This window comes from Magnolia sinica, chromosome 15 (assembly GCF_029962835.1).
Source record: "Magnolia sinica isolate HGM2019 chromosome 15, MsV1, whole genome shotgun sequence".
NCBI lineage: Eukaryota > Viridiplantae > Streptophyta > Magnoliopsida > Magnoliales > Magnoliaceae > Magnolia > Magnolia sinica.
The window spans coordinates 60,476,786-60,494,317 of NC_080587.1; the positions used below are offsets into that span (position 1 = coordinate 60,476,786).

The 17,532-nt window shown below is 40.3% G+C and overlaps 1 protein-coding gene across 2 annotated transcripts; it reads right to left on the reverse strand.

Moving 5' to 3' along the window:
- Positions 1 to 1,548: 1,548 nt before the first annotated feature.
- On the reverse strand, positions 1,549 to 8,440 carry LOC131227882 (uncharacterized). Of its 2 annotated transcripts, none has more exons than XM_058223711.1 (9): positions 8,295 to 8,440; positions 8,017 to 8,197; positions 7,727 to 7,943; positions 5,834 to 5,904; positions 5,672 to 5,749; positions 5,229 to 5,316; positions 4,346 to 4,401; positions 3,839 to 3,969; positions 1,549 to 1,884 (listed from the first exon to the last, which is right to left on the reverse strand). In XM_058223711.1, the coding sequence occupies exons 1-8, from the start codon at positions 8,358 to 8,360 to the stop codon at positions 3,887 to 3,889; spliced, it is 840 nt and encodes a 279-aa protein (XP_058079694.1). In that variant the 5' UTR covers positions 8,361 to 8,440; the 3' UTR covers positions 1,549 to 1,884; positions 3,839 to 3,886. The 2 variants fall into 2 exon arrangements, with proteins under 2 accessions (XP_058079694.1, XP_058079692.1); XM_058223709.1 differs by having other exon boundaries at positions 3,839 to 3,972.
- Between the last annotated feature and the right edge of the window lie 9,092 nt (positions 8,441 to 17,532).

Consider the following 17,532-nt stretch of genomic DNA (forward strand, 5'->3'; position numbering starts at 1 on the left):
TACATGGGGTTAGATCATTAGGCTTGTAAAGGGGAGATGTGAATTTCATATAATCACCCTTTAATCCCTAAGCTCTTCCGGGCTTTCTGTAGTGTCAGTGTGACATCCACTCTATTCATCAGTTTGGCTAACTTAAGTTTAGACATGAGTCGTAAAAATGGGATAAATCCAAAACTCAAGTAGATCACACTACAAGAAATAGTTTGGATGAAAATGCCTACCTCAGCGTTCATGAGGCGATTTCCACTGGGATGAAGGGAAAACACAAATATAAGTCGTTGGTTAAAAAGTCAACTTAAGTTTGGACATGAGCCAAAAAATGGGGTAAATCCAAAACTCAAGTGGGTCACACTACAAGAAATAGTTTGGATGAAAATGCCTACCACAATGTTTATGAGGCGATTCCCACCGGGATGAAGGGAAAACACAAATATAAGTAGGCTAAAAGGTCAACTTAAGTTTGAACATGAGCCAAAAAATGAGGTAAATCTAGAACTCAATTGGATCACACTACAAGAAATAGTTTTAGATGAAAATGCCTACCACAATGTTCATGAGGCGATTGCCACGCAGTTGAAGGGAAAGCACAAATATTAGTCTAATCCAAAATTTCTATAACCAAATATTTCAATTGTAGATGTTCATTCCCCATTGTTTCTCTTGGTGTGGTATCTGTCTGATTTCTTAGCTCACGATCTAAGATAAACTGGCACAAGCAGTGAACGGGAGTGAATTAACATAGAAATCATGGTGAGCCTCATAAGAGCTCATGGTAATAGAAGCTCTCAGTAACCATGGTTACAGAAAATTGGGATCCCTCAATGGGCTAGGCCAACTCATGGGCTTCTAGGCTGGGCTAGCATTAGGGCCAAGGCTCCCATGAGATGAGCATGTGTTAGCGTCTAAGGCGTGGTAGTTTCCAACCACGTCTATGCCACCCACATCCTGCCCGGCACATGAATGTGTACATTAGCCATAAGTGGGCCTGGACGCCATGTGGAGCAAGAGAGGATGGAGAGAAGATTCTGGAGGAAGAGATTAGAGAGAGACGGAGAGAGATTTAGAAGCAGGGGCTACATGCATATAAATAAAGAAAAAGAGATGGGAATGATGGGCGACCCATCCTCACTATTTCGGTGGGTTGAGGTCTTATAATAAGTGAATGCAACAGATATATGGAGTGAATATCACGCAACCATTTTCAGCCCAGCGAAACATTTATGGCGGCACGCTCTCCACACCTTGTTCAAGTTACTCATATTAAAGAAAAGCATAAGCAAGCGGGTGCAATCTACGTCATCCCTTGTATGGTAAAATCTCAATTGTTCCTTGCCAAGTCGCTGCATTTTATGATGAATTTACCCTCTTAACCAACATTGTGAAGACGGACATAAATGTCCAGAGCTGTTGGCGTTATATACAGTAGAGATGCTAGAGATACACATGCATGGATTACGAAACATCAATACTCCGCACAATTCAAATATTCAACAAGAGAAACACATAGGTGGGAAGTATGTGAAAAATCACCTCCAAGACAAATCACAATAAACACATGGAATGTGAGCATGTATCTGATATAAGGATCAACAAGACAAATCACAATATTGGATTCTTTTTCTTTTCTTGTCACAATGAAAAATCATTTCTTTCAACGCCCAAATCACAATATGAGGATCAACAAGACAAATCACAATATTGGATTCTTTTTCTTTTCTTGTCACAATGGAAAATCAATTCTTTCAACGCCCACATCAATTGAAATGCATCATGCAAAAAGAGAACAAAAACTCAGGAGGGGCGTAGCCACTCTAAATGTGGCCTGGCTAACCTCCCTCTGTCAATCTTCTTAACGTCCCAAGAGCAGATATTTGAAGCAGAGTCCTGCAATTAGATAGTGTGTTAGATATTTCCCAGGGGAGTCACCTAACTTCAACCAGCAATTTCACCGATACATTCTCAATACAATAGGATACGTTTCCGACATTGCTTATGATAAAAAACATGTTTTCAGTAACATTTGGTAAATACTTTGCCAATTGCCTAATTCTTACCCCTCAATTTGTTAGCATTCCTTCTAGATTATGAACATTTCCTAACTGTGATTACGTGATGGATGGATGTCCCATCTGATAAGATATGCCATCTCAAGGATGGATGTCTAAGATCTAACTACTGTGTTTATTGCCTATTTCTAACCATTAGATCTGTTAGCTTTCGTTTTCTGGATTATAAATTTTTCTTGTCCATCCAAAAATGTGCGATGGTTCGTCACGGTCCATTAATTGGAATGCCCGAATCCACCACTTCAGTATACCAATGAAGGGTAATTTGGGGTTGATACATTGTAATAAATAGTAATGATGAATGCGGGTTCTAAAAAATTGTTTCAATAGCATTAAGGTAGGAGAAAGGGTAACATACTGAAGGAATTCACCCAAGGAATGACCAAACAAGGCACCCGTACCAATGCGGCATATGCATGTGAGATCAACCACGTTCATCAGGTGGGGCCTGTTGTTGATGTCTTAAATCTGTAAATAACAGGGTCTGTAGATGCCATCGACAGACCGCTCGATGCCATCAACAGACCGCTCAATGTCATCGAGCAAATGTTGATGCCATCGACAGACCGCTCGATGCCATCAACAGACCGCTCAATGTCATCGAGCAAATGTTGATGCCATCGACAGATGTTCAATGGCATCGGAAAAATCCATAAAATCCATGTTTTTGTTGTTGGAACGTTTTAGTGTTTTACTCGATGTCGTCAAAGGTGTTCAATGCCAACGACAGATCATCAATGCCATCGAAGTCCCATCTAATGTACCATTGAGCGGGTGCGCAGAAATGTGTAAGTGCGGGATTTGTTTCCTATTCCGATTGTGATACTATATGATACTATATATGTCGGGTGTGATCGGGATTTGGGAAGGAGTAGAGGAGTTCTAGGCTTTCTAAATTCATTCCTAAGGGTTTCAAGGGCATAGCTTGGGTTTGCGAAGTGGATTCGAGGCTTGTTCAAACCGGTAATACTCTATCTCTTGTATTTCTGCTTTCATAGTGCATTACTCTTCGCTTTGTTCCCGAAAGGGTTTTTCCACATAAAATTCGGATTGTTTGTGTTTGGACTTGGTTGTGCGATTGGTAGTACTTTGCTTGATTCATCTCTGTATGCTTCCGCGGTTCCCCAACAGAGCCATGGACATGACCAAAAATAAGAACAATCTACTCATTAAGCGGGGCCACGGGCCTACACAGATAAGGCACATTTGGATTGGGGAAAAAAGGAAAACAAAAGAATGAAAAGAAAAATGTGATGATTATCCAATGATGGATTCCTAAGGATTCTATGGTACTATTGAACTATGGATTTCATTTTTTGAGATCATGTTTAGATGGCAAGTGAAATTTTCATTTTTTGTAAGACTGCTCATCTCGTATCTCATGTTAAGGAATTTGACTATGGAAAAGTGTAATGATTTCTATTTAGAGTTCACTACTGTTTTTGTTATGGAAACATAGTGAAACGCCCCATCATGAGATAAGTGTTTCCTTTCTTTCTTTTGCTTTCGCTCAATCCAAATAGACCAAATGTACACGTGCCCCACCTGAAGAGTAGACTAGCCTGATGTCAGGTCAAAGAATGTTTCCAGTGGCCCCACCTTATGAATGGCCAGATCTCACATACTTCTACCATTCATAAGGTGGTATATATTGGCATTGCATTGCCTTAAACATTCTCCTTGTGGTATTTGAGCATTACATCACCCCAAAACTAGGAGAAGGTTTCACTGCAAAAAGAAAAACAAGGAAACCTTGGAAGGCTATCAATTACCTGTTTCTTTCTCTCTACAATGTGGAATTCGTACATGTGAAAAGATCATCATGATTGGCTCCGGCGACCTTCTGCTTGCTTAAGCTTGTCCATGAGTAGATGTGCTACTGATTTGAATCCTTTCTCCCGGGCTTCTAGTTAACCACATTGGTTTCAATTAGCAAAACCACATTGCATTAAGGTGTGTTTGGATGCACTATCAAAGTGAATTGCAATTACCACTCTAGTCAAGTAGAATTAATCAAAATGTATTTTCCTTCCATAGAACTTGTATTGCGAATCTTGAGTCCAAATCTCAACTAAATCAAATTCAAGTTGGACTTGAAAGAAATGCAACTACATTTTGAGGGCTACTTCCTCACTATGAACACTAGGACATTACGCTAATTTATGTTTTTTTTCTCATAATTTACTGAGTGTTTGCAATTCAATCCCTTTGTGCATCCAACCACAGCCTTGATGAGCAAAGAAACATGTTATAAATCACAACAAAAAACACATATAAACCTTCGAAAATGGCTATTCCGGTGGGTGCAATCTTTCGCTTCTTCAAACAAATGGAGCTGTCCAAGGAAAACAGAAGTTGTGTCAGAGGAATAACACATTCAAAGAGGCTTGTACAAGCACATTGCTGATATGGAACATGTGCGTAAGATCCAAGATTTCTAGGTAGCCCCGCCTTTTAGATCTTCTGGCGTCAAAACCAGGCTGTTCACTCCTCAAGTGGACCACAATGTACAAAACAAAAAGAAAATGCCTAACACAACTTTTCTAGCCATCCATTTTGTTCTACATCCTATGGCCCATCTGAGGAGTGAAATGGCATGACTCTTAGAACCTGAGATCTAACCAGTATGGCCCTCCAAATGGAACACTCGCATCCTGCACACGTACACCATGTCAGCACAAATGCTTACGTATGATGGGTAGGGCCCAACATGTGTCGGCATCGCAAACTTCCGTATGCATGATCACTAGAAAGAGGAATTGATCTCATGCCTAGATATACACTGAAACTCATAGCATAAACTATGAGTAAGTTTGGATACCACCAAATAAGTTACTTTTTCTACTTACAGCAGTTGATTAGTAACTTAATTGAGATAAGTAAGTTTGGTTTATGATCAATTATAAGTAGCTTTTTTATTTATAGTTACTTAATCACTTCAGTTTAATAAGTAGAAATCAAGACAAGCTACTTAAGGTATAGGTAGCTTATCTTGAGTAACTTATGATCCAAACACCCCCTATATTTCCACAATCCAATTGCCGCACATGTAACCTATTTGGACTGTCGGATCGATGGACCAGCTGGTATTGTCAGATCCTCAGCAGTGTTCATATCCATCAATTTAAATTGTACTAATGTGTGGCATGCGACGACGAATACCTGTTACAGATCCAGAATGGTTTTAGTCCTTGGTCCTCAATGCAATGTGGGCACATCCATTTCTTGTTGTTCCTTACTTTCTCCATCTCTATCAGATGAAAAGGCATCAAAAGATTAGTTTTCAGGAAGATTTGCTATTATATAGCTCGCATCTCTCTCTAAATGCATAGTGATTGGGGTTTTTCAGTAGATGGCGACCATGTGAATGGACCATTTCCCAAAAGCAAAGCAATCAAACACTGGAAGCTATCCAATTAGTGGCCTGCCAAAGGATTGGTTAGAGCAACAGTCTGCATTCAACCAGAAAACTAGATGGATGGACAGAGTTTTCCAATCACTATGATTTTGGCTACAGCGCATCTAGATGAATCTCAATCATCATATAGTTTTTTTTTTTTTTTCATCCAAAAGGCTAAGAGGGGCAGTTATAGATGGAATTTTACCTTCTCCATACCTAACCTTGAGACAAGCTCGACAAAGAATGCCATTGCTAGAATGGCAGACCGAGCAATCCGTCTTGCCTGATCAGGACATTTGGAAATTGTGACATATTGAAGTTTGTATGTAATGTCAAATAAATGCCAGATAACTAAAATAGCACTTACCTATACATGGCTGATCGATATCGCCATTTCCACACCGCTTGCAATCTTCCTCTCCACATAGCTTTTTCTGCCTGCATTGACATATTTGGAAAATTACAAAGATCAAAAATGAAAATAACATCCCATTTTTGTAAGAGAATGAAAAGAATTCTCTGTGCCTATGCCTGAACCAATGGCATTTCTGTTCAGGCTAGCATTCTGTTTAGGTGGGCCCACCTTTCAATGATCCATACCATTCATATCACTGGCCCACTGCATGAAGGACCAAGAAACTCTTCAAGTGGATGACGCACTCAATGAGCCGTTAGACCTCTCTTTCCAATTGCATATGAGATATTGGCAATATTTTAACTGTTACCATATAGTTTCTGGCAAATAATCAGAGGGCTAGTATTTTAAGATGCAGTTTTCCACTAAGACGCACCAAACGAATGGTTTGGATTCCCAACCCAGGGGACCAACTTGTACTTAATGCTGACCCAAAATAAAATCCAGCCGAGCAAGGTTTTTTAGCCATTTCTTGAAAGTTGACACTACTTAAATTCCATTTACTCACTGGAAACAGATGAAAAAACTAGAGGGCCGCTTCTTGCGATAGAATTTCAAACATGATGAAAATGGTATACTGCTCTAGGGGCGTGCTGGAGTTGTACTGGTACCACCATAGCTTACAGTGGCACTAGGCAAATTTGGGGCCAAGTGATGTGTTCACACAATCCAACCCATCCATTAGATGTGTCACCTCAAAAAAAAAACGCCACAGCATGAAAAATCAAGCCGATCCAAAATTTAGATGTGCCACAGCACAGGAAACATATTGAAAGGGAACGCCCACGTTGATTACCATTGAGGGATCCATCATGTTGTGTATATATAATCAAGGCCGTCAGAGCCCTTCATCCAGTCAAGATGAAGAGCCAGACCAAAATTCAGGCTGTTTTCTGAGTCAGGTGGGCCCCTTTGAAATTCAATGGTGGGCATTCCCTACCAGCTTGGAACCTTTGCTGTGGCCCACCTTAGTCCTGGATCAGGCTGAATTTTGGGTCCTAGGGGAGTTGACGCATCTGATAGACGGTCAGATCGGGTGAATACATCGTGGACCCCACATTTGCCTGGTACCAACTGGAGCAAGCCCCTGCTATTCCATTCTCCTAAACCGACCCAACTACCTTAAACAGTAACTATCATTTGTATGAATTGTGCACTGAAAATTGGTGCATAAACCATCTCTACCCAAAATCAATTCCAGTGCCCGCCAACCCCAACAAGTTTAATGGATGGCTCACGACCAAAATACTGCGACAATCGGATATTCCTAAACGTCAGATCAACGGCCAGCACTTGAAGAGTGAAGAAATTGGTCTACAGAGAAAGTTCATCAATCAAGGGGTCCTTGCTCTTGCTCCCGTGGTAGACTCTCAGGAGTTTCAACACCGGGTCAAGGGTTCGAGTACCCATATAGGTGGTGAAATTCCACTAGCGTGAGTGTGTGGGAGTGTGTGTGCGTGTGTTAGAAAAAATAAATAAATAAATAAATAAAAGTTCATCAATCAAACAGTTCTGATCATTTGTTTTTGCGGTTTTCTTAGCCATGGCCTATTCATGAGGTGTCCCATCCATAGGTTCGAATTGATGAACATGAGCAGATCACTAGAGAGGCAGTGAGTTTCAATGTTCAGATTCTGCAAATGAGTACTATGTGAATCAATCTTTCAAAGTACAAATTACCAACTTAGGACAAGAGTAACAAAGAAGAAGGTCCATTAGTAGGGACATTCCAGGATGGGACCCACATGGTAGCCCCACAGCCGAAAAGTTAAACTAGCCTATGATCCTGGCTGTTGGTGAAATTAAAAGCATCCAGAGCATTGAGTAAAAGGACAGACTAAAAACCTGCAGAAATGGCAACAGATACCCAAAATAGAATTATAAACACTCCCTCTACTCTTGCTATCACAGCGTCGGGCAAGAACATCTGGAGGAAGCTGCAGCTCCGAAGGATGGATGCTCAGAAAAGGAGCATTCGCGGGCCTCGTCTCTTCTTCATCATCTCCTCTGTTGAACAATCTCCTTGGCATTGGTCGAGTCCGCTCAGAGAGACCAATTTTGTCTAATCACAAGAGTGAAAATCAGACAAAAAAATGAAATAACCAAAAAAACCCAATTAGAAAATCGAAGAGAACCTGTCAGAGTCAATTTTGGATCGGCAGGTTTTCCCTTCAATCGATCGGAACGGCGCAGGCATGTGCGATCATAGATGGATTTTTGGTATTTACGGATGGGAGTCTTGATGGGTTTTGTAGAGGAGATGATGGAATGAAGGTCAGAAGCAGTTTTTTCTAGTCCAAGAGAAGCCAGTCGAGCCTTTTTTCATGGAAATAGAAAAGAAATCGTTAGAAAATGAGAAGAGAGAGAGAGAGAGAGAGAGAGAGAGAGAGAGAGAGAGAGAGATGAAATAGACCTGATTTTCAGATATTCGTGCATTTCGGAGATTTTCATAGTCGCTCTTTGCTCTGAGTCTTCCCATGGCTTCAATGGAGAGAGAGAGAGAGAGAGAGAGAGAACTTTGGTGTTGCGGAGAAACGAAGGGCGAGTTGCCAACGGCTACTTTCGGGTTCTTTTCAAATTCAAAAGAAGTGCTACTGTGCAGGTCGCCGTAAAAGCTATTCTGTGCAGCTCCCTACTCACAGTAGACGTGGCCAATATTTTTTGTGATCAGGACCGTTGATCTTCTGAAACACTTCACAGTAGGATAATTCACATATTAAAAAGTTGTAAAATAGATTTTCTTTTGACTTTTGATTGTTGGATGTTGACCATTAATTCTGATTGTGTGGAATATTCCACACTCCTGTTGCTGTTCATTCCAGTCAGCGGGGTGTAAACAATTTCAATCTCCTTTATTCTGGGTATCACCTATCCATGTGGTGGCCCACTGATGTAGAGCGGTTCGCAGACACTTTCATGTCCAAGATGGACAGAGAAGGCGCGATCTGAGGTGGAAGTGCGCGATCTGAGGTGGAAGTGATCTGAACCGTTTGAATCCTAAAGCAAGCTTATCTCACAATCCGGAATGAGTTTTCCGACCATATATGATTTTTGGCAGGAGAAGCTACTTTAGCCACCCAACCCTACTACGCGGGGTTATAAAAATTTAGCATATCCACGGTTGAAACTTCATTTTAATTTTATTTTTACTATTTATAGTAAGTTTTAGTTTAATCATAACTCTTAATTCTTTGAAATTTAGAAGTTGTGCCCGACATGAAATGGGCTTAGAAAATTTAGGAAAACAACATGATTAGGCCAAATTAGACATTTATTATTTTTGACCGAGAACCATCAAGTCTAGTAGAAATCATGGTGGTATAGTAAGTCACAAATTTTAGGAAGTTTGAGTTTGAGTTTGATTCTAAAACTTCTTCCTAGATTTGGTATCATGATTTAAAGAGTTGTAAATTTGTTTTTTTTATTATGAACCAACTATTTTCGAATTTTTTTTAGAATTTATTTCTATTTTCCTATCTTTTTTCATGGATTCAAGGAGTCTCTATGAGGAGTCCAGATAAGCTCCGTGGATTTGAAGTAATTATCTCCTTTGAGGAAGATGATAATCAACCTCATCACGTCAATCCCTGTGTCACCCACGAGATGAACAATGCCCATAGTAGTTTTCCATTTTCAGTGTGTACCTAAACAAAGATTCGCTTTAGGGGTCGTTTGGATGCCTATAATTTTTTTAATTGTAAACACATTACACTTAAAAAGAGTTTCAGATGTAATTGGTTTACATGCAATTCTGTTTGACTTTTAAGTGGTAATTTGTTTACAACAAGTAGATTGTGTATTTGTCTAGTTCATAAAGTGTTTGTAATGAATAAAGTAGGTATTCATATGAGAGAGCTTGGTCAATGAACCTTTCAAAATTTGCAAAAATTACATAAGAAAGACTTTGATTTTTTTTAGGGCCCTAAGAAGACATTAAAACATGCCCACACTAAACGAATTGAATGTTTTCTACCCATTATAATTGAGCCCCAAATGTAATCTAGAAGTTTTCTATAGTAGACATCCCATCTTTTCCTCGTATGGTCCATTTGACAATGGATGAGCTGTTTTTTAGGGTCATAGGAGGGCATCAATAGAAGTACATGATGAATAAATTAGATGTACCATACGTATTAAGGTGAGCCCCACATATTATGAGTGTACATTATCCATCGTGTTCTAACATGTATAATGCCTTTTTTGACCATAAAAACTTTATCAGTAATTTGAAACAAGGCTTTTTACCAGGTTTCAGAGTATAGCTAAAAGCTATAATTTATTTTCAACCTGTGGAGCATTTACAAGCAAATACATGTATCTAAACCGACCTTGTAATAAAATTACCAGTAATTCCTTTACAACTTAAAAGACTTTACAAGCATCCAAGCAGCCCTCCTCCACGGTAACCTTGCAGAGGCAATCTGCAGGAAGTTAGAGATTACCAAATTGCATGCTTGCTATGTAATTGATTCAAAATAAACAGTCAAAAGTATATCTCGGTTTAGATATATCATCAACCTAAAATTAGGAGGTTTTTTTATTTGTCCGGTTGGTAGAAATTTAATGGATGGTTAAAATGAATATATATATATATATATATATATATATATATATATATATATATATATATATATATATATATCCAATAGATCTGCTTCAACAAACAAGTGTCCACGAATCACAGGTTATTATTGTCGAGACAATCTAATTTTGGGATTTAACTTACAAAAAGTGGGTTCCGTAGGTTTAGTCTGAGATATGCCACAAGTACTTCTGAGTGCCTGTGCATCATGCTATCATACACAGCAGAGTATCAAATGACTCCCATTCTTACCTAGAAATCAGATTGAGGCTTTTATCGTACTGAGTAAACTCCGTTCCGCCCACCATGAATGTATATAGTTTATCCACGCAGTCCATCTGTTTTTCCAGCTCATTTTAGGGGTTGATCTTAAAATTGAAGCATATCTAAAGCTCAATTAGAACACACCACAGGAAACAATGGAAATAATAATTCCCACCGTTGAAACCTTCCTAGGGTTCATAGTGATGTTTGTTTGTCATCCAACCTGTTTATAAGATCAAACAGAGATGGATGAAGAGAAAACACAAATATCAGCTCGATCCCCACAAATATCAGCTCGATCCAAAACTTTTGTGACCTCTAGACAAGAATTTTTCAACAATAAAGTTCATTTCAAACTATTTCCTGTGGTGTGGTCCACTTGAGCTGTGTATATGCCTCATTTTTTTGTCTCAACTCTAAAAATATCTGTTAAAAATGGATGGACGGAGTGGATAAAATACATAAATCAGTGGGATCCACAGAGTTTACTCAGTACGCAATCGGCTTACAAGGTGTCAATGGGCCGAGCTTGGGCTTGCCAAAATCAAATTTTTGAATACGCCAGCCCACAGCCTACTTACGGGTGTTGCTTTTATTTCATACTCTGACCAGATTATGATGATACGTGCACTCGCATTTGTAAATGTTGCAATGGGAGCGGATTAGGTGCGGCACTTACCGTGGGGCCACCTGATGTATGTATTTACATCCACGCTGTCCATCTGTTTTTTTAGATCATTTTAGGGCCCAAAAATGAAGCAATCCAAATCTCGAGTGGACCATAATATAAGAAATAGTGGTGATTGAACACTCCGCCATTAAAAAAATCATAGGGCCCACAGTAATGTTTATTTGCCATCCAATCCATTGATAAGGACACGCAATCCTGAATGAAAGGAAAAGACAAATATAAGTTTGATCCAAAACTTTTGTGGCCTAAAGTTTTTAATGGCCAATCAGTACCCTTTCATATGGCATGGTCCACCTGACATTTGGATCTGTTTCATTTTTTATCTCATCCCTTAGAATGATCTAGAAAAACAGATGAGATTTGGATCTGTTTCATTTTTAGCTTATCCATCTAGAAAAACAGATGGATGGCATGGATATAGAATACATACATCAAGATGGCCCCCATAGTAATGATCGCACCGTCTTAGGTCTCGTTGGGCCGCACCCGCTCCCCGGTTGCACGTAGGTCCGTCAATGGGCCAGGCTAGCCTGTTGGGTTCTTGGGCCAGGCTCGAGCTTAATATCGAAGCCCATTGTAAAGACAGCCAGGCTTGGACTAGATCTTAAAAAGATCTTTGGGCAGGGCAGTTTGATTTGTGAGAGGAAATATTGAAATTTCACAAGTTGTACCATGTAATTATGAGTGGCAGCTTGCTTGTGTCCGGCCCACCGTGATGTTTTCATGAAACCTACCGGACCATTAGATGCATCACGCTTTACCAGGCTGAAGACCCAAAAATCAGCCCCATCCTTGATTCATATGGACCACAGGAATGGAAAGTATATATAAAAATGTTCACCCTCCACACTATTTCCCTTAGTACGGCCCAAATAAACCACGGATGGTTCTAATTTTTTTTGCACTAGCCATAAATATTTGCATATAATCTAATGGTTGAAATGAATTTTATATAATCATCATGGTGGGCCTTGTGACAATTAAGGGTGGATGTCTGTCCAATTGTTTACTTTGGTGTGGCCCACCTAAATCATATAACAGCCTTATTTTTTGTCCCGGAGCTTGAATTAATACTACACATCTAATGTTAAGAGTGTTTTGTCATTTATATCAAAGTCGGCCCAGTAAAACACCAAGGGCATGCCTGCCTACAGATTTTTGTTTTTATTTTCAATCAATTGAGAACAAATTTCGGAACAGCTGGCAGATGAACCTGCCAATGATTTTTTTTGAGGGTCCACCCGAATATATATTTTGAAATCCACACTGACCCTTACATGCTAAATCCTGTATTTTGAAATCCACACTGACCTACAGATTTTTTTTTCAATCAATTGAGAACAAATTTTGGAGCAGCTGGCAGATGAACCTGCCAATGATTTTTATTTTTTTAAGGATTCACCCTAATATATATTTTGAAATCCACACTGACCATTACATGCTAAATCCTACATTAGGTTCAGATATGAGAAATCATTTTAACCCGTGATTTAGGTGGGTCACACCAAAGGAAATAATTGGAATAAAGCCATCCACCTTGATTCCGTGATGATTATATAAAATTCACTCCAACTATTAGATGATATGCTAAAATTTAGCCCTAAGACTCCAAAATGAGGCATATTCATGATTTGAGTGTGCCAAGCCAAGGAAATATTTTTTTTTAAGAGTAAGCATTGTTGCATACATAGTTTCCAATTATATGGTACAGCTGAATAGTGGATTGACACAGGGATGAACGTGATCAGGTCGAGCACCGTCTCCCTCAAGAAGATAACTATTCCGAATCCACGGAACTTTTCTAGACTCCTCACAGAGGCTTCTCGAATCCACGAGAAAGAAAGCAAGCAAAATAGAAAATAAATTTTATAAAATTCAAAATTGATTAATGAATGAAATAAAGGAGTTCACAACCCTTTAAATAGGGATACCAAGCAATGAGAGAGAAATCAGAAACAAACTATAACTAAAACTCTTAGAATTCGCAACTTACTATTTATAGACGGTCGTGATGTCTACTAGTGCGCAAGGTTTTCGGCCAAAAATAGTAAGTGTCCTATTTGGTTGCACCAAGCTGTTCTCCTAATTTTTCTAAGCTCTTTTCGCGTTGGGCGCAACTCCTAAAGCCCAACGGATGAAGAGTTATAATCAAGCTAAAACTTACTATTTATAGTAAAAACGAAATTAAAATCGACCGTCAATTCAGAGGTATTTCGCAAATCCGACTTTCGTAACCCAGTATAGCTAATTCGGTTGGCTAAAGTAGCTCGTTCTACCCCAAAATCATATTTTACGCTCAATAACTCATTCCGAATTGTGAGATACGCCCGATCTAAGGTCCGACAGTCTGGATCACTTCTATCATCGACTGGGCCTTTTCTGATCCATCTTAGCCATAAAACTGTCCGTGACCCACTCTACACATTCCCCTCCACTTCAAAAGTACTCATCATCGAGTTCTCGTCCTGCTCTGGTTCATGATGCTCGATCAGGTTTGTGACGTTGAAAGTCCGTGAAATCACTATGTCATCTGGAAGATCAATAACATAAGCGTTGTCATTGATCTTTCGGATGATTAGGACAGGTCCAATCTTCCTATTCTTCAACTTGTTGTACATCCTGGTTAGAAATCTCTCTTTGCGCAGATGGACCATAACGCGGTCGCCCACCTCGAACACTTTTTGTCGCCGATGCTTGTCCGCTTGTTCCTTGTACTTCTCGTTCGAAGCATGTAACTTGGTCTGCACTTCCGCATGGATGCTCATGATCCTATCTGTCATATATTCTGTTGCAATGCTCGTGCCAGGGAGCTTGGGCAGAGGGACCAAGTCAAGTGTGTGGCGAGGCACTCGTCCGTAGATAATCTGGAACGGTGATTTTCCTGTCGAGCGGTTCACCATGTTATTAAATGGAAACTCTGCTTGAGATAAAGCCAAATCTCACTGCTTCAGTTTTTCTCCTGAAAGACAGCAAAGAAGGTTTCCCAACGTGCGATTCACAACCTCGGTCTGCTTGTTAGTCTATGGGTGGTAGACGCTGCTGAATTGAAGTCGTGTATCAAATTGAGTCTATAAAGTCCGTCAAAAGTAGCTAATGAACTTCGTATCACGATCAAAAGTAATGGTCTTGGGAATCTCATGTAATCGTACAACCTCCTTGAAGAATAGATTCGCCACATATGTTGCATCGAGAGTCTTCTTGCATGGGATAAAGTGCATCATCTTGGAGAAATGATTTACCACCACAAACACCAAATCCATGTCGCGTTATGTTCGTGGGAGACCAAGCACAAAGTTCATAGATAAATCCTCTCAAGAACCGTCAGGCACAGGAAACAGGGTGTAGAGGCCCGTATTTTGAGATTACCCTTTGGAGGTCTGACAAACATGACAATGTTGTACAGCTTTTCCCACATCACGTACCAATTACGGCCGGTAATACCGTTCTTCCACAAGAGCTCGCGTCTTGTCTCAACGAAGGTGTCCACCAAGGCCACTCTATGTAGCTCCTGAATAATCTGCTCTCTCAGAAAACTTCGGGGGATGCACAATCGATTCCCTTTGAAGAGGGAACCGTTCTATATATGAAGGTCACTAGGGTGACCTTCTTGACACTTCATCCAAGAATCTTTGAAGTCCTCGTCCTCGGCATATAGTTCCTTGAGACAGTCGAAGCTGACCACCTTGTTGCTTATCGTAACAAGTAGTGATGCACGACAACTAAGTGTATCAGCTACCTTGTTCTATTGCCCTAACTTGTGCTTCAGAACGAACGTGAATTCCTGTAAAAACACAACCCATCTAGCATGCACACATTCACGTTAGTCTGAATATTAATAAAATTTAATGCTTGATAGTCAGTGTACAGAACAAACTCTCTTTGAATCAAATAATGCCACTAATATCACAGCGCATGAACAACTGCATATAACTCAAGCTCATACGTCGACCACTTCTTTCGGGTTTCGCTAAGATTCTCGCTGTAAAAGGTTAACGGCCTGCCTTCCTGTGATAATACTCCTCCAATTCCGACGTATAAAGCGTCACACTCAACCTCAAATTGCTTGTCGAAATTAGGAAGCATCAAGATCGGTGTTGTGGATAAACGATACTTGATCTCATGAAAGCTCTTGTCAACTTCATCAGTCCACTGAAACGGTCTTTTTTCATGCAATCTATAATAGGCGCGACTATTATGCTAAAATTTTGCACGAATCAATGATAGAAGGTCACCAACCGGTAAAAACTCCTCACCTCATGAATGTTTGTCGGGATCGGTCATTCCCTCATGGCTCGCACATTTTCATCATCCACACGAATACCCGTGGACGTTACAACAAATCCTAGAAACAACAGGCTGTCCGTTAAAAGACTACACTTTTTCAAGTCGAGGTAAAAGTTGTTACTTTGTAGGACCTGCAGCACCTGCCTAAGATGTTTCTTATGTTCCGTCTCATCTTGGCTATATATTAGTATGTCATCAAAATATACTACCACAAATCAATCAGTGAACAATTTTAGAACTTAATTCATTAAACACATAAAAGTACTTGGTGTGTTCGATAGGCCGAATGGTATGACCAGCCACTCATACAACCCTTCATTGGTCTTAAATGTCGTTTTCCACTCATCACCGGGTCGAATACGAATTTAATGGTACCCGATCCTTAGGTCTAATTTAGAGAACACCTTGGCCCCTTCTAGCATTCAAGCATGCCGTCCAACCGTGGTATTGGGAACCGCTATTTGATGATAATTTTGTTGATTGTCCGACTGTCGACGCATGTGCTAGCTTCCATCTTTTTTTGGCGTTAATAATGCTAGTACGGCACATGGGCTCATGCTCTCTCTCAAGAGACCCTTACGGATCAATTCCTCCACTTGCCCCTGAAGTATCTTACACTCCTTCAGACTCATCTGATAACGAGGTCAGTTGGGCAGGCTAGCCCTAGGGACGAGATTTATGTGATGTTGGATGTCCCTCATAGGGGGCAATCCATCATGTAAATGTTCAGGCCAGACTTCTTTGAATTCGTTTAGCAATAGTCTTAAACTTGGAGGAATGTTCAAGGGTTCCAATTCCTCGCCCTTCACCACAACGGCGTATACCTCGCCGGTTTCCTTGGATTCCTCCATGAAATCCCGAATGGTCAAGAGGGAACTCCCCTCCACTTTAGAGGCTTCATGGTGGTTCTTTAGCATCATAGGGGCAAGGATTATTTTTCGACTATCTTTGACAAATATGAAGATATTATCTTGTCCTCGATGGGTCGCATCACGGTCCGATTGCTAGGATCGACCGAGTAACATATGGCATGCTTGCATGTTTATCACGTCGTAAAGTATTTAATCCTTATAATTTTTGTCAATTGAAAACAAGATAGTGCATTGTTCAGTTACCTTGGTCTCGTTCACTTTTTTTATCCAGCCAATTGAGTACGGGGAAGGATGTTTTTCATTGGTAGCTGCAACTTGTCCACCATCACCCTTGAGACAATGTTCTCACTACTATCACTGTCTATGATCACATCACAGACCTTTCTATTGACCGTGCACCGAATACGGAATATATTGTATCGTTGTGGATGTAATTCCTTCCATGAGGTATACAATAATACCTCACAATTAGAGATTCACCACGATCCTCACCCGTCAATTCATTGTCATCTACTATTTCTTCAGTGACTTGTTCATGTTCATCAAAGCTAGGGTCTTCTTCTAGAGCTCATATTTAGTGCCAACTTCATTTATGGTCAAGTGTGCTATAGGCCGTTGAGGACAGGTGTTTGATGAGTGGCCTGGTTGTCCACAACGGTAATAATTGTTCGACCTTAGCCGAGCATAAGGATTTAGAAACCTACTCGGGCCCGTTGTTGTGGTTGCTACACGTTGAGGTCTGGACGATCCGCTCCCCGTATCACGGTTTACGGTTGCAGGAGGTTGAGGACGTTCTCCTACTGGATCTTTTCCTCTTGCTAGCACTGGATCCTGTGTGGGACCCGTCATGGGGGGTCTAATTGAAGGATAGGGTCAAGAAGGAACTCTTGCAAGTTGCGTTTCTGCCCTACCTACCAATTGAACTGCTTCATCCATGGTCCCGACTGGGTACATTTGA